The 17351-nt window shown below is 53.2% G+C and overlaps 1 protein-coding gene across 1 annotated transcript; it reads left to right on the top strand.

The window, feature by feature from the left end:
* Positions 1-5209: 5209 nt before the first annotated feature.
* On the top strand, positions 5210-16571 carry RRP36 (ribosomal RNA processing 36). Its single transcript, XM_050893048.1, has 7 exons — positions 5210-5498; positions 11451-11589; positions 13658-13724; positions 14610-14714; positions 14837-14911; positions 15023-15140; positions 15378-16571. The coding sequence occupies exons 1-7, from the start codon at positions 5210-5212 to the stop codon at positions 15515-15517; spliced, it is 933 nt and encodes a 310-aa protein (XP_050749005.1). The 3' UTR covers positions 15518-16571.
* The last annotated feature ends 780 nt before the right edge of the window (positions 16572-17351 follow it).

Raw genomic sequence — 17351 nt, 5'->3', positions numbered from 1 at the left:
AGCTGCAGCCCTGGCTGGGGTGGGAGAAGGGGAGCTGGGCCCCCCACAGCAGCACTGCCCTGGCGTGCCTGCCTCCTGCCCGGGGCTGTGCTGCCCTGCGAGACGGCAGGGAGGAAGATGGTGTGTGTCTCCTGGGTTGCGCTGCCTCAGGAAGGTGGGTGCCCCACAGCTCCCCACCCCAGGGAGGGAGGTGGAGGGATGTCTGGGTGGCACAGAGGGCTGTGCCCAAGCCCCTTCCCATGGAGGTGAGGTGTCCGATGTGAAGAGGAGCTCCGGCAGCAACTGTAGCGGAGCAAACGCAGGGAAAGCTAGGGAAGTGCTCAGGGTGTTCCCTGGGATGTAAAGTCACAGGGCAGCTGAGAGATGGTGGTGGCTGCGTGCCAGGAACGGGTGGCAGAGGGCCCAGGCCATCTCCCCTGCCCTGAGGGCTGGCCTGTAGCCAGGGTCAAGTGCTGCTCATCCAGCAGCACGAGGTTGCAGAGGTGCCTGGGCTCCTCAGCCTGTGGGAGGTGGCCAATGTGGGTGCAAGGGAGCTGCCTGGAGTGGCATGAGAGCAGTGAAAACCCCATGGCAAGAGAACAGAAGGCACCACAATTGCGACAAGAGCTTGTTCTTCAGGTACTGGCAGCACTTCGCTGTGGTGGGTGATGAGCATCAATGGCAGGACTGGGGCCTGAAGCAAGCCAGGGTGTACTGACAGCAAATCTGGCTCAGGGAGAGCACCTCCAGCCTACGCTCCCCCTTTGTGGTCCTTGGCACCTGCAGGTTACCTGTGAGGGCTGCGTGGGCATCTCCCATGTGTTGTCCAGCAGCTCCAGCTCCCCTGCTCAACCAGCTGCCTCAGCCACAGGCTCTCTCTCAAGCCGTGCCATGAAATGGTAGAGGGTTTTTTTGCCATCGCATCACCTTCCCCAGCACTGAAGCACCAAGCTTACTCTCCTTGTAGGGTGCCAGGCACCAGGAAGCACCCACAGACCACCCAGGCTCACTGTGCTGGGTAGCATGGTGCTGAGCACAGAGGTTCCCCAAGGTGCTCCTGGCTCTGTCCATGAATGGCTGTCACTGGGGCTTCTCTGGAGAGAATCACAGTCTCTGGGACATTGAGTGGAAACAACAGGCCCTAGAAAGGCTCAGCGCCCCATGCCAGCTGCCTCTAGGAGAGTAAACATTTGGTGGGGAGAAGGCTTCTCTGGGGAGAAAAGAAGGGGCTCACCAGGGAGAGGGTCACAGGCACCCCACTTCCCTTCAAGGGTTCCCTCAGGTTCAGGGGTGCTGTGGCCTTGACCTCCCTCTGCCAGGACTCTGCTGCAGACCCAGGGATGGGACACTGCTTACCACCTTGGTCCAGATGTCTCCAGTGGATTTTCTCAGCATATCAGCTCCCTCTCCCAGCACCTAGCTCGGTCATCAGAGATGATAGAGAGCAGCTGCTGGGTGGATGGACTAGCCACAGGCCTTCAGCCCACCATGGACCTTCTGCTGGGCTGGCAACAACTGTGGGCCAGGAGCTGTGCGAATGTGTGCCCCACAGGGGGATCCTGCTACCTTCATCATCACCCCCTCCTGAGCGGCCAGGTTTGCTTTAAAGACCCTGGCTTCCTTTTATTGCTTCCCCTCTCAGATTGCAGCTGGCTGCAAGGGCTATTTTTAGCAGCCTGCCTTCTAAAAATAGCCCCGAGCTGTTTGGAGTTGCGTCACAAGAGGTAACTCTCTCCATGAGCGGCTTGGCCCCTGCGCCCCAGGAGGGTACAAAAGGAGGCTGGGAGCAGTGGGGTCAGCAGGTTCAGATGCAGCAAGAGGCGAAGGAGGCAGCTGTGCACTGCCAGCTTCAGGCATACTAGTGCCGGCACCATGACCATCTTCTGCAGCCACTGCCACAGGCCGCTGCAGGCAGAGATGAGCTGCCTGCCCAGGAGGGGCAAGCAGGCGCCCAGTGCCTCGAAGTCGTTCAGGTGAGCTCCCTACAGCCTCCTACCTACAGGACTGTGATGGTCTCCTAGCTGCGGAGAGCCCTGGGCCAGCTTGTGTAGTGCCTGATGGCCCTTGCAAGGGGCTGGCACCAGCTTGGGACAGTGGGGCTGCCAGCCGGTGCGTGGGGGGGAAGGTGCGGGAGCTTGGAGGAGCAGGGGGATTTCAGGTGGTTGAAGAATAAAGGCAGATGCAAAGGGCTGGGGCTCACATTCTGGCACTGGGTGCAGTTTCCATCCTTGGGGGTTTTGGTGGGGAGGTCATGTCACTCGGGCTTCCCCCCAAAGCACAGGTCATTGCCCAACCTGGCCCCCAGTGAGAGGGGCACCAGCCACACCAGCAGTGTGTTCCCCTGGGTAGCCATGAGCACCTCTGCCTGCACCCGCTGCACCGAAACAGCCACCAAAGTTTGCTCTCCTAGAGGCAGCTGGCATGGGCGCTGTGAGCCTCTCTAGGGGAGCACCTCCACTCCATGTCCCCGAGCTTGCAGTTCGCCCCATAGCAGCGGGCGGGGATTGCTGTCCCTCTCCCTCCCTGGACATGTCTCCCCTGATGGCTGGCTTTGCAGGTCGACCAAGAGTGCCTCCAAGGCTCGCCGGGACCAGATCAATGTGGAGCTGCAGGCGCTACGCTCCCTGCTGCCCATCTCCACGCGGGAGAAGGAGCGGCTCTCCTACCTCCACACCATGGCCCTGGTGTGCCTCCAGCTGCGGGGGGCTCAGCTGTTCCCTCCAGGTACCCATGGCACTGCTGTACCCCACGCTAGCTTGGCTCTGCGGGGGGCCCTGCTCCTGCCCCATCAAGACAGCACTTCACCCTCTGCTCCTCCTGCAGACTTGGCTCCTCCTGCGGGACCGGCCCTCAGTGCGGAGCTGCTCTCCCTGCTGCCGGGGTTTCTGCTTGTGCTCTCAGCCAACAGCAAGCTGGTCTACATCTCAGAGAACGTGGCTCAGGTCCTGGGCCTCTCCATGGTAAGGCCTGCCCACTGGCATTTGCAGTCGCTGTCCCCGTACCTGTCCTGGTGCCTTTATTGTGTGCATGGCACGCTGCCCCAGCAGATGCTGGCCTTTGGCTCCAGCGGTCTGCACGCTGACGCTGCCCAGCGCATGGCCCACTGCGGCAGGCACAGTCCATGACGGCAGCCCCCTCTTTATCAGGTGGAGCTGCTCGCCCAGGGGGACACGGTCTTTGACATCCTAGATGGGCAAGCGCGTGAGGATGCACGCAAGAAGCTCCTCCTTGCCCAGGAGGAGCCCGGCAGGGGTAAGAGAGGCCTCGGCTGGCATTTCACAGATGCTGCCGCCCTGCTCTGGCCCTTTGTGGCTGCAGTCAGAGCGCCAGGGCCAGCTCTGCTGTGAGCAGAGCGAGGGAGCCCCTGACTCGCAACGGCCGGTTTGTATCCCTGCAGAAGTCACGTTTGTCAGCGAGATGTGCACGTCCAAGGCCTTCCGGCTGCAGCATGGGGGGAATCGGGCCGTGGCAGTGCACGGGCGCTTCACAGCCCTGCGCTGGCCGGCCTCCCCCTCCACCGCAGCCTTCCTGGCCCTCTGCACGCCGGTTGCACGGTTGCCTGCAGATGGCGATGCTGGTTCCCAGGACGACCTATTCCAGAGCACGCACATCCTAGACATGACGTTTACCGATGTCACGGAGAGGTGAGGGATGCCTGCTCGCACCACAGCCCCAGCTGTACATCTCGGGCAGCAAGGATCATTTCCCTTCACCAAGCCTGTGTGTGGGACACAGGCTGGACCATGTGCGAGCAGTGAGACTCTCCCAGACACTTCCCAAGCCTCTTCCTTCCCTCGTTTGCAACTCATTTCTGTACCCCTGTTGTTTTGCTCTCTCCTCCATCACGTGACAGCTGCTCCTTGCTGATACAGCGCAGACCCTGCAAAGCACTCAGTCCCCACTCCCCTTGTCTTCCCCAGTGTCACCTACCACCTTGGCTACTGCAGGGAGGAACTGATCGGTCAGTCGTGGTACAGCCTCCTGCACCCTGAAGACACTGACCTAGCGGCTGCCCAGCACAGGGCCGTGGGTGAGTGTCAGGCCTGGGAACGTGTGTGTCTTTCTCTGGATACATGGTCAGGCTATGCCTGAAACCTGGCTGTCCAGGACAACAGAAACAAAATTAATTTAGTCCTGCCCGCTGTAGCTCCCTGCTCCGAAAAGGATGAAGCAGAGAATTGGTTACATGCCCCATACACTGTCTGTAAGGTCACAGGTAGCTTCCAAGCTTGGGAACATGGGCACCCTGCTTTGCCACAGTCCAGAGAGGAGGGACAACCCCACCTGAGCCCCAGCTTTTTGAGGGGGCAGGACTGTTACAGACCTGACTCCACTACCTGTGGCTTCTGTCCTGCTGGGGCCAGAGCAGCAGACTGACTACAGACCGCATCAGGGCAGCCTGCGGGGTCCACAGGCAGCATGCCACTCTGCCCTGCCGCAGGCTAACGCAGCCCCTTGCCCGCAGCGCTCGGGGCCGGCGCCGGGGCCGCGGCCGCAGCAGGAACAGCGGTGCTGCGCGTGCTGCGCAGAGACCAGACCTGGGCCTGGCTCCGCGTGTCAGCGCGGCGGGACGGCGGGGGCCACGCCATCACCTGCACCAGCCACTGCCTCAGGTGAGGGCTCAAACGGGGAGGAGGGCAGAGCGGTGCCGTGCCCCTGGGCCGCCCCTCACCCCCGTGTTCGCTGCAGGGAGGAGGAGGCTGCCTACCTGCGCGCCCGACAGCACCGCCCCACGCCCCGTACCACGGCGCCGCCGCCCGCGCCTGCCGCCGCCCCGCCGCCGCCGGGACGGGAGCTCAGCCTGCTGGCTGCACAGCTCCGCGCCCTGGCCGACAGCCTCTCGCCGCCCGCCGCCGCTCCGGCCTGGCCCTGGCGCTGCCCCGAGGGCCAGGCCGACACCTTCCCCCGCGGCCCGCGCGACACTGCCCTGGCCCGTCTCCTGGGCAACGCGCTGGAGGGGGCGGGGCCCGCCGCCGCGCACGCGCCCTGAGCGCCCTGCCGCGCCAATAAACGCTCCTTCCCGCTCCGCCCGCCTGCCTCTGTCTGCGCGTGCGCCATGGCTCTTCGCCCCGCCACTTCCGGTTCCGCGTGCGCTCTCTGCCCTCACCGCGCTGCTTGTGCGTCTGCCGGCGGCTCACGGTGGGCCCGGGCGGGAGGGAGGCTGGGGGGAGCGGCGCCCCGAGGGGTGGAGAGCCACGGTGCCGCGCGTCGCTGCCGGGAGCGGGCGGTGATGCGGCCGCGTCAGGAGGGCGCGGGGGGCCGGCCCCGGTGGGGCTGGCGGGCCCAGGCGGCGGGATGGCGAAGAGCTGCCGCGGCGGAGGAGGAGGAGGCGGCGGCGGGGGGGCGGCCGCTGCTCCGGAGCGCGCCGGCGGCCGCGGAGCAGCCCCTCGGGAGGCTGAAGGCGGTGGAGGGCGAGAGCTCCGGCGACAGCAGCGACGGTGGCGACAGCGACGACAGCGGGAGCCCCCCGGGGACCTCGGGCAGCGGCGCGGAGGAGGAGGCGGGGGCTGGCGGGAGAGGTAAGGGCTGCCCCGCTCAGGCGGGCCCTGCGGGGCGGGAGCGCCCTCCGGGAAAGGTGGCGGTCTCCAGCCCGGGGCTTGCCGCACCTCCTCGGGGGCGCTGGCGCGGCGCACTCGGAAGGTGCGGAGGCCGGGCGAGGCGGTGCGGCCTGCGCGGCTTCAGTTCCTGGCGTCGCCCGGACCGCAGTGCCTCTCCCGACGTGGTCGGGGTGTCACGGCCACCCGTTCGGTGGGAAGTGAATTGGCAAAGGGCTTGGTCCCTTTCCGTGTTCCAGCTCCTTCATGCTCCTGCTTTCCTCCCCCCACCTGCTCTGCTCAGAGGATGAGTTCGGGATCAACAGCAGGGTTTCAGTTTGAGCTGTTTGAGAGGTCTCTAGAACAAAAACTTGGGGCCTCTTTCTCTTCTTCCCAGTTGCCTTCCCCATGTGCGGGAGATCTCATACATCTTCTCAAGGACATCTCTGTGCAAATTTAGATATGCAGTAGCTTGAAAGGTCCTCAACAGGACAGGTAAGCTGGAAGAACCAGGTGGTGTATAGCTGTGGCAGCAGCAGTGATGCTTGGGTTTGGTGTATTGAGGTGGTTGTTCTCATCTGCAGCAGTATATGCAATGTGGTTTCCTTGTCTTAAAATGATCAAGGTGAGAATGAAAACCTTATGAGAAATATGTCAAAGGTCCTTGGAGAGAATTGTGAGGGAATGGACGTCAGTGCTAAATACTATTAAATATATGGCATGGCACGGCATGGTGTGTCACAGGGGTGAGAAGTTACTGGTTGTTTTGTGAGAGGAGTCTCCTTGCTGTGTTTGTGTGGGGCTGTGGGGGCGGTGCATCTTGTCTAGAGTTAGGGTTTCAGGAAGGGGATTCCAGTGGTGTGTGGGGTGCCCCCCCATCTGTAGGCATTTCGTTTTCCTCTCTTAATGATAAGCTTTAGCAAAGCTCGGAGAGAAGACCACTGACAGTGACCCTTTCCTTCCCACAGCTGAATGTGAATAGGAAGAGCAATTTTGCTTTTACCATCTGTCTGGGCCCTCTGTAATCTTGTTTCTGGAACAGAAGTAGTTATATTAGAGTCCAGCACTAAGTTTGTCTCAGTGGGGAGTGACTGGGTGGATACAAGCCCTTTCATAGGCCATCTGTTTTTGCATCCTGGACACTCTTTGATGTGCTCAGCAGGTTGTATAGTTCTCAACAGGCTCAGCTGAGAAAGGCATAAGGTGTCCATGTGTCACAGGAGTCTGGGGGGGGGAGACGAAACTTGGGGAGGCTGTGCGGGTGAGCAGGAAATGCCCATGTTATCAGCAGGTAACAGTAGCCTAGTAAGAGGTGGAAAGAAGAGAAAACAATCCACAAAATAATGGAGGAAGGGAAAAAATGGCAGGAGGGAACATGAAATGGACTGTAGAGACAGCACAGAAAAGGTAAGTGTCGTGGTTTAACCCCAGTCAGCAACTAAGCCCCACGCAGCCGCTTCCCCCTCCCCTTGCTCCCAGTGGGGGGAGGAGGAGGAAAGGGAAAAAAAAAAAAAGTAAAACTCGTGGGTTGAGGTAAGAACAGCTTAATAACTAAAGTAAAATATAATACTAACAATAGTAATAATAAAATATAATAATAGTAATGAAAAGGAATATAACAAAAAAGGGGGGGGGGGAACCGGTGATGCACAATGCAATTGCTCACCACCCGCTGACCAATGCCCAGTTAGTTCCCGAGCCGCGCCTCCCAGCCAACTCCCCCCGTTTATATACTGGGCATGACGTTCCATGGTATGGAATACCCCTTTGGCTAGTTCAGGTCAGCTGCCCCAGCTATGCTCCCTCCCAGCTTCTTGCACACCTGCTTGCTGGCAGAGCATGGGAAACTGAAAAGTCCTTGGCTGAAGATAAGGGCTACTTAGCAACAACTAAAACATCAGTGTGTTATCAACATCATTCTCACGCTAAATCCAAAACCCAGCACTGTACCAGCTACTAAGAAGAGAGTTAACTCTGTCCCAGCTGAAACCAGGATAGTAAGTTATATTCCAGGGGGAAAAGGGAATGAAAAAAAAAAAAAGGGAAATTAAAGTGTCAAGAAAGAATGCAAGAAACAAGGAAAGTAAGCTAATCCTGTCTTTAATAGGTATTTTAGTGGAGAACCTATAGCACAGATTTTAAGCATCATGAACTCTCCTTGTGCAGAGGTTGTGGATAGGACCAGCCACTTTGGAGCAGGAAGCCAGCAACCTTTTAACACACACAGTTGCAAAATCTGCTGCCCAGCAGTGAACATCTGCTGGGACCATTCACTTCTGCCCCAAAATAGGCTTCTTTTTTTATGCTGATGTCAAATGATGTTTTTATCGATGCGAGTGGCTAATTCAGTGTCCTACAAATAGGTAGTAGGATGTATTTCATGGACTGATTCTACTGTGTGGAAAGCACTTTCCCCATTAGGTTTTGGGTAGTCAAGTCTGGTCTGGTATCCCATACCAGTATTGAAATATTTTATCAGTGGAAGCTCTGCATGCCTTTGCTTTGTCTGATTTATACCAAATCTCTTTTCTAATCCTTTGGTAAATGTTGCATCTTTTTATGTGGTGTCTTTATCTCATTTTCATTGACATCTTGTAAGCCTTTGCTGTCGTAATGGTATCATTTTGGAATTGCAGCCAAATGGAGTATTTGTGCAAGTGATGGTGTCTTGTCTCTCTTCATGAAATGTTAGAGTAGCTTCCACATCATTCTTCCTTTCCTTTAATGCTTTCTTTGCCCTTTTGACTATCCTTGCTCGGAGTCTTTCATTTGTCTGTCCAGTGATGCTTTGAGTATTCAGTGACACTCAAATATTGCCCTATATAGTGATTAATTGCTCTATACCCCTGTAACGTGTACAATTAGCACAGATTTCTCCTATAGTGCAGCAGTCTAAAGCTATCTGCACTGAATTTGAATAGCGTGGTGGCAGATACTCTTGTCTAAGTACTAGAATTTATTGGTTTTCTTAAGTCCCTGTGAACCCCAACAGTGTGATTACTTTAAATTGCTGAGCTGCTTGGCAGTCAGCTCCTACCTGAATGCAGGCACCGTTCTTTGGTCTGAAGGTGATTTCGCGTTCTCGGCAGGCAGGCAATAAGTGATTGTACAAGAGTGACACGGGAAAGATGGAGAACCTGAGGGAGATCAGAAAGGGCGACAGTGCTGTCATCCCTAAGAAGATAGGGGCGAGGGTGTTTGCGGGAGCCCAAGCAATAGAGGATATCAAACTGCAGTAAGATAAGTGGGAAGGGTGTTTTGGGGAAGCAGTGTAATGAAATAGTGCTGTATTCATATTTCGTTTGTCCCTTGTGCGGCAAACTGGATATACGGTGTTCCCTTAACCGTCCTCAGAGGACTAATGAGCGTTGACAGAGCAGAGTTCCTGGGTGTTCAGAACAAGCAAAAAGAAAACATTTCTTGAGGCAGTGCTTGGATATGCTCATTATGTTTTCTGGATAATGTGAGTAGATTCTGAAGCAGAAAGTCTTGGTTATTGCCAAGATGAGAGTGACTGGGATGATGAGTCCATGCTCTGAGCCAATGTGACGGACCTCATGTTGCTTCCTGAATTTGGCAGCAGATTTGGGCAGAACATGCAGAAACCTTGTGTCATGGGGCAGTGTATGGGGTTTGCATGGCAAGGTTTTGGTGGTAGGGGGGCTACAGGGGTGGCTTCTGTGAGACAATGCCAGAAGCTTCCCCCATGTCCTATTAGCTCAGCCTTGGCCAGAGGCTCTATCAGCAATGGTGGTAGCGCCTCTGTGATAACATATTTAAGAAGAGGGGAAGAAAAACCTGCTGCAGCACAGCAGCCGGAAGAGAGGAGTGAGAATGTGAGAAAAACAACTCTGCAGACACCAAGGTCAGTGAAGAAGGAGGGGGAGGAGGTGCTCCAGGAGCTGGAGCAGAGATTCCTCTGCAGCCTGTGGTGAAGACCATGGTGAGGCAGGCTGTCCCTCTGCAGCCCGTGGAGGATCCCACGCTGAAGCAGGTGGATGTGCCCCTGTGGAGAGCCCATGCTGGAGCAGGCTCCTGGCAGGACCTGTGACCCCATGGAGAGAGGAGCCCATGCTGGAGCAGGTTTGCTGGCAGGACTTGTGACCCCATGCGGGACCCATGCTGGAGCAGTCTGTTCCTGAAGGACTGCACCCTGTGGAAGGGACACACACTGGAGCAGTTCTTGAAGAGCTGCAGCCTGTGGGAAGGACTCATGTTGGAGAAGTTCGTGGAGGACTGTCTCCCGTGGGAGTGACCCCACGCTGGAGCAGGAGAAGAGCATGAGGAGTCCTCCCCCTGAGGAGAAAGGAGCAGCAGAGACAATGTTGTGATGAACTGACCGCAACCCCCATTCCCGTCCCCCTGCGCCACTCGGGGAGGGGGAGGAGGGAGAGAATTCGGGAGTAAAGTTAAGCCTGGGAAGAAGGGAGGAAGCCTGTTTTAAGATTTGGTTTTTATTTCTCATTACCCTACTCTGATTTGATTGGTAATAAATTAAATTAATTTTCCCCAAGTCGAGTCTGTTTTGCCCATGATGGTAATTGTTGAGTGATCTCCCTGTCCTTATCTTGACCCACAAGCTTTTCGTTATATTTTCTCTCCCTTGTCCGGCTGAGGAGGGGACTGATGGAGCAGCTTGGTGGGCACCTGGCATCCAGCAAGGGTCAGCCCACCACAGGCAGGATATGATTGTTTTTGCTAGGCCACAGTTGGGGTGTTTTGTGCCAAATGCATAGTACTGCAAAGGCTTAGAAAGACCATGTGTCTGTCACTGCTCAGAGATGTTGAGCAGGCAAACACCACCCAGGTGGTGTTTGCCGAGACTTTCTCCTTCAGAAGGGAGCCAATGCAAACCCTCTTGTTCCTTCTTGCCCTTACCATCGTCCAGAGAATGGAATGAGCATATCCAAGTGCTGCCTTAAGAAATGTTTTTGGATTGCTAGTCCTGAATACCCAGATTTGTAAATCCAGAAAGAATTGTTGATAACATTTTTACATTGTGGTTATAAGAAGTGTTAAAGATTACTGTCACTGAGGGATATTAAAGAAACATAGCAACAGAAAATTCCAGAAGAATATCTTGTGCATTCATCAGCACTTTGGGTAGAATTGGTTTTGCTGTTTCTTGTGTTGTTTGTGTTGGTCTTCTAGTCAGCAGTCAGAGGAGAGAAGGAATATTTTATGAAACACAAGGTATAAATAACACTGTGGGGAGCTCATGGCAGGGCTGCCATATGAAACTGCTTTTTGGTGTTGTGGGGTTTTGTTCTTCCCTCAGTGAATCAGGCTATAACCTATTCCTATTGCTAGTGAGATGGTGAAGGTTGAATGTCTGGATTTCAGTAGTTTACAGGCCTCTGGGGTAATGAGGAAGCTCTGCTGTGGGAATCGCTTCATTGCAGACTGAGCAGAGCTATGGCAGATGTGCAGTGGGGAGAGACTGTCTCCGAGTCTTAACAGACTGAACAGGCCACATGGTTTTCTTGCACTTTCTGGCTGGTCTCATGGTGTGAGAGATGTGATGATGCCCATCTAAAGGTGATGGGACAAGAACAGTCTGTTAAAGAGTCGACTGGAGGTGACCCCTCAGAATTTGCAATGTAGCCAAAATGTAGCCCAGTGCGGAGCTCATACCGCTCTTTGTACCAGGTGAAAACTTTGAACTGGTCATGTGTGTGCCACTGAGTGGAGAGAGAAGCAAAGACATGTTGGCGAGAGGGGGAAACTTCTAGTGCTAAAGACTGCAGCGATTAACGGGAGAGAAATCAAAGGCTGAGAGATGCAGTGGCTTCTTTCTGCCATGCAGTTGTATAGGGTTGGCACCACTGTGCTCGTGTCACTGTCTCAGGCTCTGAGACTCCCCTCTTGGTGGAGTTTGGGTGTGGGAAGTGCCTTGAGAAGCTGTTTGGTTCAGCTGTGTCCTGTGGTCTCTTCCAGATCAGTCTCACCTGTCTTTTGAGGAACTACTGCAAGTGCAGAGTGACATGAGAACAAGAGTGTGCAAGCAGGTGACCGGTGGGAAGAAAACTGCAAAACCTACCAAAGCTACGGTGAAGGAGCAACAAGGCAAAAAGGGGTAAAGAGGTTCTTTTGTCATCAGAAAAATGTGCATGTGTGATCTCTGCATTCCAGAAGTTACGCTGGGAGCTCCTCACAGTGTTGCCTTGGAGCTTGTGTAGATATCCTTTAATGTGCTACACAATAATGCCTTTCACTATAGTGTTTCATTTGGGAATGGTCTGTTGCTGTTTCAGAGCTCTTGATATCCTATCCTGTTCAAATCCCCAGCAGCCACCTGTTACTTGATAGTTAAATCAGCACTCAATTCCTTTATTCCCTCTGTGTTAAGGCACTTTTAGCCCACGGCATGGTATGCTTCTCTTTTAAGCTGTATGGTAGTGCTTTACTTGTGTCCCCTGGGCCCTTAAATAGTTAGCCTGCTGTTTTCTAAACCCCTTCCAGCTTATCAGCATCTTCTGCCTGGCTCCCACTGGCTGGAGTTGCAGTGACAGCCAATTGTTCTGGAATTTAATTCATCCTTCTGCTGTTGTCTCATCTGTGGCTTGTCTGTGTTGATTTTCCTTTTTTCCTCTCTACAGTACTTATCACAGACTTTTTCCTCTCCTCAGTGGTCTTTACATCTCCTGTTTGCATACTCTGTAGGTGCTACTGATGTGGTGACTATAAAAGGTATTCAACACAACAAAAACTATCAGATCTTTTTACAGTCCTCCACAGGCCCCTACTGGTAACAACTGTTATACCATTACCCTTTATTTGCAGTAGTTAGCTGGTTTTCAGTCCTCAGTACTAAGTGATTTGAACAGATTTCCTCTGTTACACTGGCATTCCCTAACCTATTTCTGCTGAATCTCTGCTGAATACATGTTTCTTCTGCCTAAACAGTTGATTAGAATAATGTTTCTGCTTTACCTTTTACCCAAGAGACTGGGGGATTTTGTGTAGTGCAACATCTTCACAGTGTCTCTATTTCTGCCACACAGTTTGCATAATTCTGTTTTTATTTAATTTCCCTAATCCTTTAAGTGATGCATCACTAAATCCCACATGCTGTTTCTCTCATGTTTTTGTTATGGAAGCGAGCTTCTTAAAAAAAGGACTTCAGGGAAATCCCCTGGAACTGAGCTGTCTTCAGCAATGCTGTATAAAGCTGACTGGAGAGCATTGTACAGGGGTGTAGCCACATCAGCAGACATGAAAATACACTGGACACTGCCCTTAGTGGGATTTGGAAAACTTACTTATGCCTGCAGGGTTATTTATGTTCTTGCCCTGGTGTTACTGTGTTCCTGAATGTGAGTATAATGCCTACATTGTGAATACTCTCAGCGGATGGTTCACAGGTCTTTTCATGTTTCTAATAACTTGCCTGATGTACTGACAAATCGCAGGACACAGCGTCCAAGTAATATAGGGAGAGTAATACCCCGTTCTCCCACCTTATACTGTCCCCCTCGTACACCTAAAGCATCAAGCTCTAAAGGCCTGTGTTGCAAGGAGAACTTGTTCACTTAATCGGTTGTCACCATGGTCCTGATTCACTGTGAAGTCCCTTTTGGGGTGTGTACCATAAGCTGTGTGGCCCTCATTCCTGCGGGCTGACCTTTTCTTTACTTGTGTTAGGGTATGCTTTCTCGCTGAGCCTGGCCACAGTAGAATTGGCCTGTCTTTGTAACTACCAGGTCAGTGCAGAAGTTCCAACTTTGGTCTCGCATTTCAGTGTAAGTGTTAGTCAAGAGTGGATGAGTTGGTGGGCCAGGAATAGAAGAGGGTTGTTGCATGATGAATGAAAACATGGAGAGGGAGAGGAATAATTGAGTATGGCACATTTACTGATGCAAGTGGTGGGTCTTCACTTGATACAGTGGGGCTGTATCAAGTTTTGTGTCTGATTGTTTTAACCACGCATTTATAGATCATTTGGTTGTAGTAGCCTTGTCTGGCTCTTGACCAAGTCACCTCTTTGCTCTCTGTAGGTATCATGGTGAGGATTGAATGGGAGAGTCTGCCATTTCGGCACTGTGCAGTAATGTTCTCCTGAGGGTCTGGCTAACCTCCTGACATGTTAGTCTGGGCCTCATTCTGTCCTCTGATCCTCTTAAGTACATTTTTCTCTTTTTCAGGCCATTGGAGATGTCTGCCAAGAAGCCTGTACCTTTTCTGCGACAAGTTGTCTCTGTTACAAAGAAGGTGGGTGCTCCCCCTCGCCAGTTCAGGAGCTGACTTCCCTTAGCGATGCTGATAGAGCACAGACATGGTAATGGGGCTGCTGAAGATGACACAGGCTGTTTCTGGAGGGTAGGGCTTGGACCACTGTCTGGTGAGTGCAGGTAGTGCTAGCATGTCTCTGGGGAGAACAAGAGATTGGGCGCGGGAGCGGCTGCTCTCTGTATAACCTGCTGCCCTGCATAATGCACAACTTGAGGAGTAACTTGAATGTTTGAGACCCAAGTGTTTCTAGAAGATGTAATGGCTGCCACCAGTGACAACTGCACTGCAAGCTATGGTCATTGTTGAGTACTAATCATGTTGAAAGTTCAAATGTCCATCTAGTTTCTAATCTGAATATAACATTGACTTACCATTGCTGGATCATCTTAATATGTTAATTTCCACAGTTAGAGATCTCTTTTTGTCTCTCTCTTTTTGTATGACCTAACCCAGGTAATCTGTGAAAATCTAGATAGTTTTGAATTCCCAAATCCATCACCTTGACAACACATGTTCAGCCAGCTCTTGGTCTGGGAGTTGCAGGTGTTTGGAGGCAGCACTCATGCTGCTGTTCCTTGAATTGGCTACTCCTGGGTGGTGGACTTGCATACGGAAATGACTGTTGCTTGGTAGACTGGATGCAGGTGTGATGACTTTGTGAGGGACTGCCACCTTGATTATTGGACTCAGTCTTTGCCAACTGCAGATGTTTTCAATGGTGGGTGCATAATATTGCTGGTAAAAAAAAAAAAAATGGCAAGGTCTGATACATGGAAGAGAGAGTAAGCAGGCTGCTAATAGGATAATCCTGGCCTTTTACCTTTTACCAGGTGATCCTCTTACCTTTGCCTTCCCTGCCTTCAGGTCCACAGAGACCCTCGATTTGATGACCTGTCTGGAGAGTATAAGCCTGAAATATTTATGAAGACGTACAGCTTTCTGGACAGCATCAAGAAGCAGGAGAAGGAGGTGATGCTGTGTGCCTGTCCTTGGCCAGAACAACCTTGCTTGGCAGGGGCAGCTTCCGCAAAAGCCTTTCACAGTGGACATGGCAGGCAGGCAGTCATGCAGCTTTCTGCTCTCTTCTTCAGATGATTCAGAAGCAGCTGAAAAAATGCCGGAACATGGAGCAGAAGGAGAAACTCCAGCAGCTCCTGAACCGTATGGTGAGTTCAGTGCAGCATCTCCCCTACTGTGAGGCAGTGCACGAGAAGAGAGGATGCGTGACCTGAGGTCTGCCTAGACATTTGCTGACACAGGCCATCCTTTCTGTACAGACACAGCAAGAACAGGCACAGAAAAAACAGCAGAAGTTGAGGGAGAGGGAGCTGTCTTTGAAGAGACAACAGAGGGAATTGGCCAAGCAGGGAAAGAAACCCTTCTTCCTAAAGAAATGTAAGTACTCAGTGTGAACATGCTGCTGGAAGACCTAGAGGCAGTACTGCTGACAGGATTCCAAGCACTGGAAGTGAGTTGTCCATAATATTACACAGAGCTGTGGAGGGGTTGTTCTAGCGCTAGTACTCAAGGGACAAGCCAGGCCTGGAGCCAGGGAGGGAGAGGTGAGGAGCGTCTGGTCTGTAGAGATGATTCAGGTTTCAGTTTAAAACCTTGCTCCCCTCTCCTCTACAGCTGAGAAGCGGAAATTGGAGCTAGCCGAGAAGTATGCAGAGCTGAAGAGGAGTGGAAAGCTGGAGAGCTTCCTGAACAAGAAGAGGAAGAGGAATGCCATCAAAGACAAGCGCCATCTGCCTTCACAGAAGAACTTGTGACTGCTGGACAGACATGCTGTTGTCTGGCACTGGGACTTACTCTGCTCTGGCCAGGCCTGGAAGGTGGCCATCCCTCTTCCCAGTATCTACCTTTCACTGTACAGTGATGCTGTTAGGCAGCAGAGCAGAGGCTGAACTGAAGGAAATAGTGCTTTTTGTAGCTGAAATGTCCTCTTCACTTGTGGTTTATACCACGCCTGGGGAGTGACAAGTCTGTCATGCAGATGTACATGGTATTGACAGCTGTCTCTGTCCTTGCACCTGCTCATCTCTTCCTCTAGCTAGGAGAGCAGGAGCCCTACCCTGCATTGCTGGCTCTACTCCAGGTCTTATCAGACACCAGGTGAGGTGGGAAAGGACCTCAGGTGGGAGGGCTCTGGTACAACACCTGCTCAGAGCAGGGCTAGCACTGACTTCAGACCAGGGCTTCTTGAGGTGGGTCTGGGAATGTCCAAGGACAGATGCTACCACCTCTCTTGGCCTTGACCTCCACTGCTTCAAGTTCTCAAGATGAAAATTTTTGGTTTTTTCCTCCTCCAGGAAACCTGCCTGGTTTTAGTCCATAATCATTGTCTTGTTCTCAGTGAAGTGCCTGGCTCCATCTTCTCAGTAGCCTTGTCATAGGTCTGGGGGGATGGGTGGGAAAGGGGTGCTGTTAGGTCTTCCCAAAGCCTTCTTTTCCTGAGGGTGAATAAACCCTGTTCCCTCAGCCTTTCCTTGCAGTGCTCCAGCCTCTGACAACTTTCACATCCTCAACTGGAGTCAGCCCAGAGGACCAACATTTGTCTTCTCAGGGCCCAGCCTGGGTGCCGTATCTGGATGTAGTCTCAAGTGCTGAGTAAAGGAGAGAGGATCACCCTGGTGATGCAGCCCCTGGTATGGCTGGCCTTCCTCGCAGCCAGGGCATGCTGCTGACTGTGCTCAGGTACTGCTGCCTGGGATCTCTCCAGCAGGGCTGCCTCTCTTCTTGGCTTCTCAGGGTGGTCTCTACAGGGCTATTAGTGCTTCTAGGAATCTGATTCAGTATGAAATAAAATACCTCAGTTTTCCTTTATTCCCAGTGTCAGTGCTGTTAGAGTCAAAAGTGTTTGAACTTACGGGAGTTAATGCCTCTCTCCAATGTTATGTTTGACTACCAGCTCTCTTGTTTGTCCTCACTCCTGATTGCCCCTGCCTCCTGTGGCTGTGCTGACAAGGAGGTGATACGGATGTGACCCAGATGATCTCTGTCTGATAGGTCAGAGCATGTGCTGGGAGAGTGCCTCAGCTCTGCAGGGCAGAGTGCTCCAGGGGCACAGTCGTGCTGTATGCAGGTGGACAGCTGGTGTGTGGGGCCTGGGGAAAGGCCTTGCAATGAGCAAGAGGTGGAATGATGAGCAACTCCATCATGCCCACCTGAGGGTGTTGCTGAAGCATCTGCCTTCACTGCAGTTCCTGTGGGTGACGGGAGTTCTGCTCTGGTGACAGGTTTTAGTGTAACTGGGGGAAGGCAGTAGAAATGGGATGTGCCAGCTTGGCTAGAGACCACATGGAAATCCTCAGCTGCGTTTAACCTGCATGTGGCTTGCTGCTTTGCACTGTGCCTGGCTGCTTTTTCCTCTTCTTGCCTTGTGATGTGGGATGCAGAGCCTGCCGCATCCTTGTGCCTCCAGAGGAGAGTTACCTTGGGAGCGGTGTGGCAGCACCAAAGCCCAAGGCTGTCCTGACCCCTTTGTGGCATTGGTCTGCTGTTTTATGCTCTCAGTTTCTAATTCAAAGCTGAACAAACCCCCACCTGTACTTTAATGCAATAAGGGAAGAAGACTGGGGCCTGGACAGACTGGAGGTGGCTAAC

Source organism: Gymnogyps californianus, chromosome 3 (assembly GCF_018139145.2).
Source record: "Gymnogyps californianus isolate 813 chromosome 3, ASM1813914v2, whole genome shotgun sequence".
Taxonomy (NCBI): Eukaryota; Metazoa; Chordata; class Aves; order Accipitriformes; family Cathartidae; genus Gymnogyps; species Gymnogyps californianus.
Note: the sequence above shows the minus strand (reverse complement) of the source record. Positions and strands in the feature narration are given on the sequence as shown.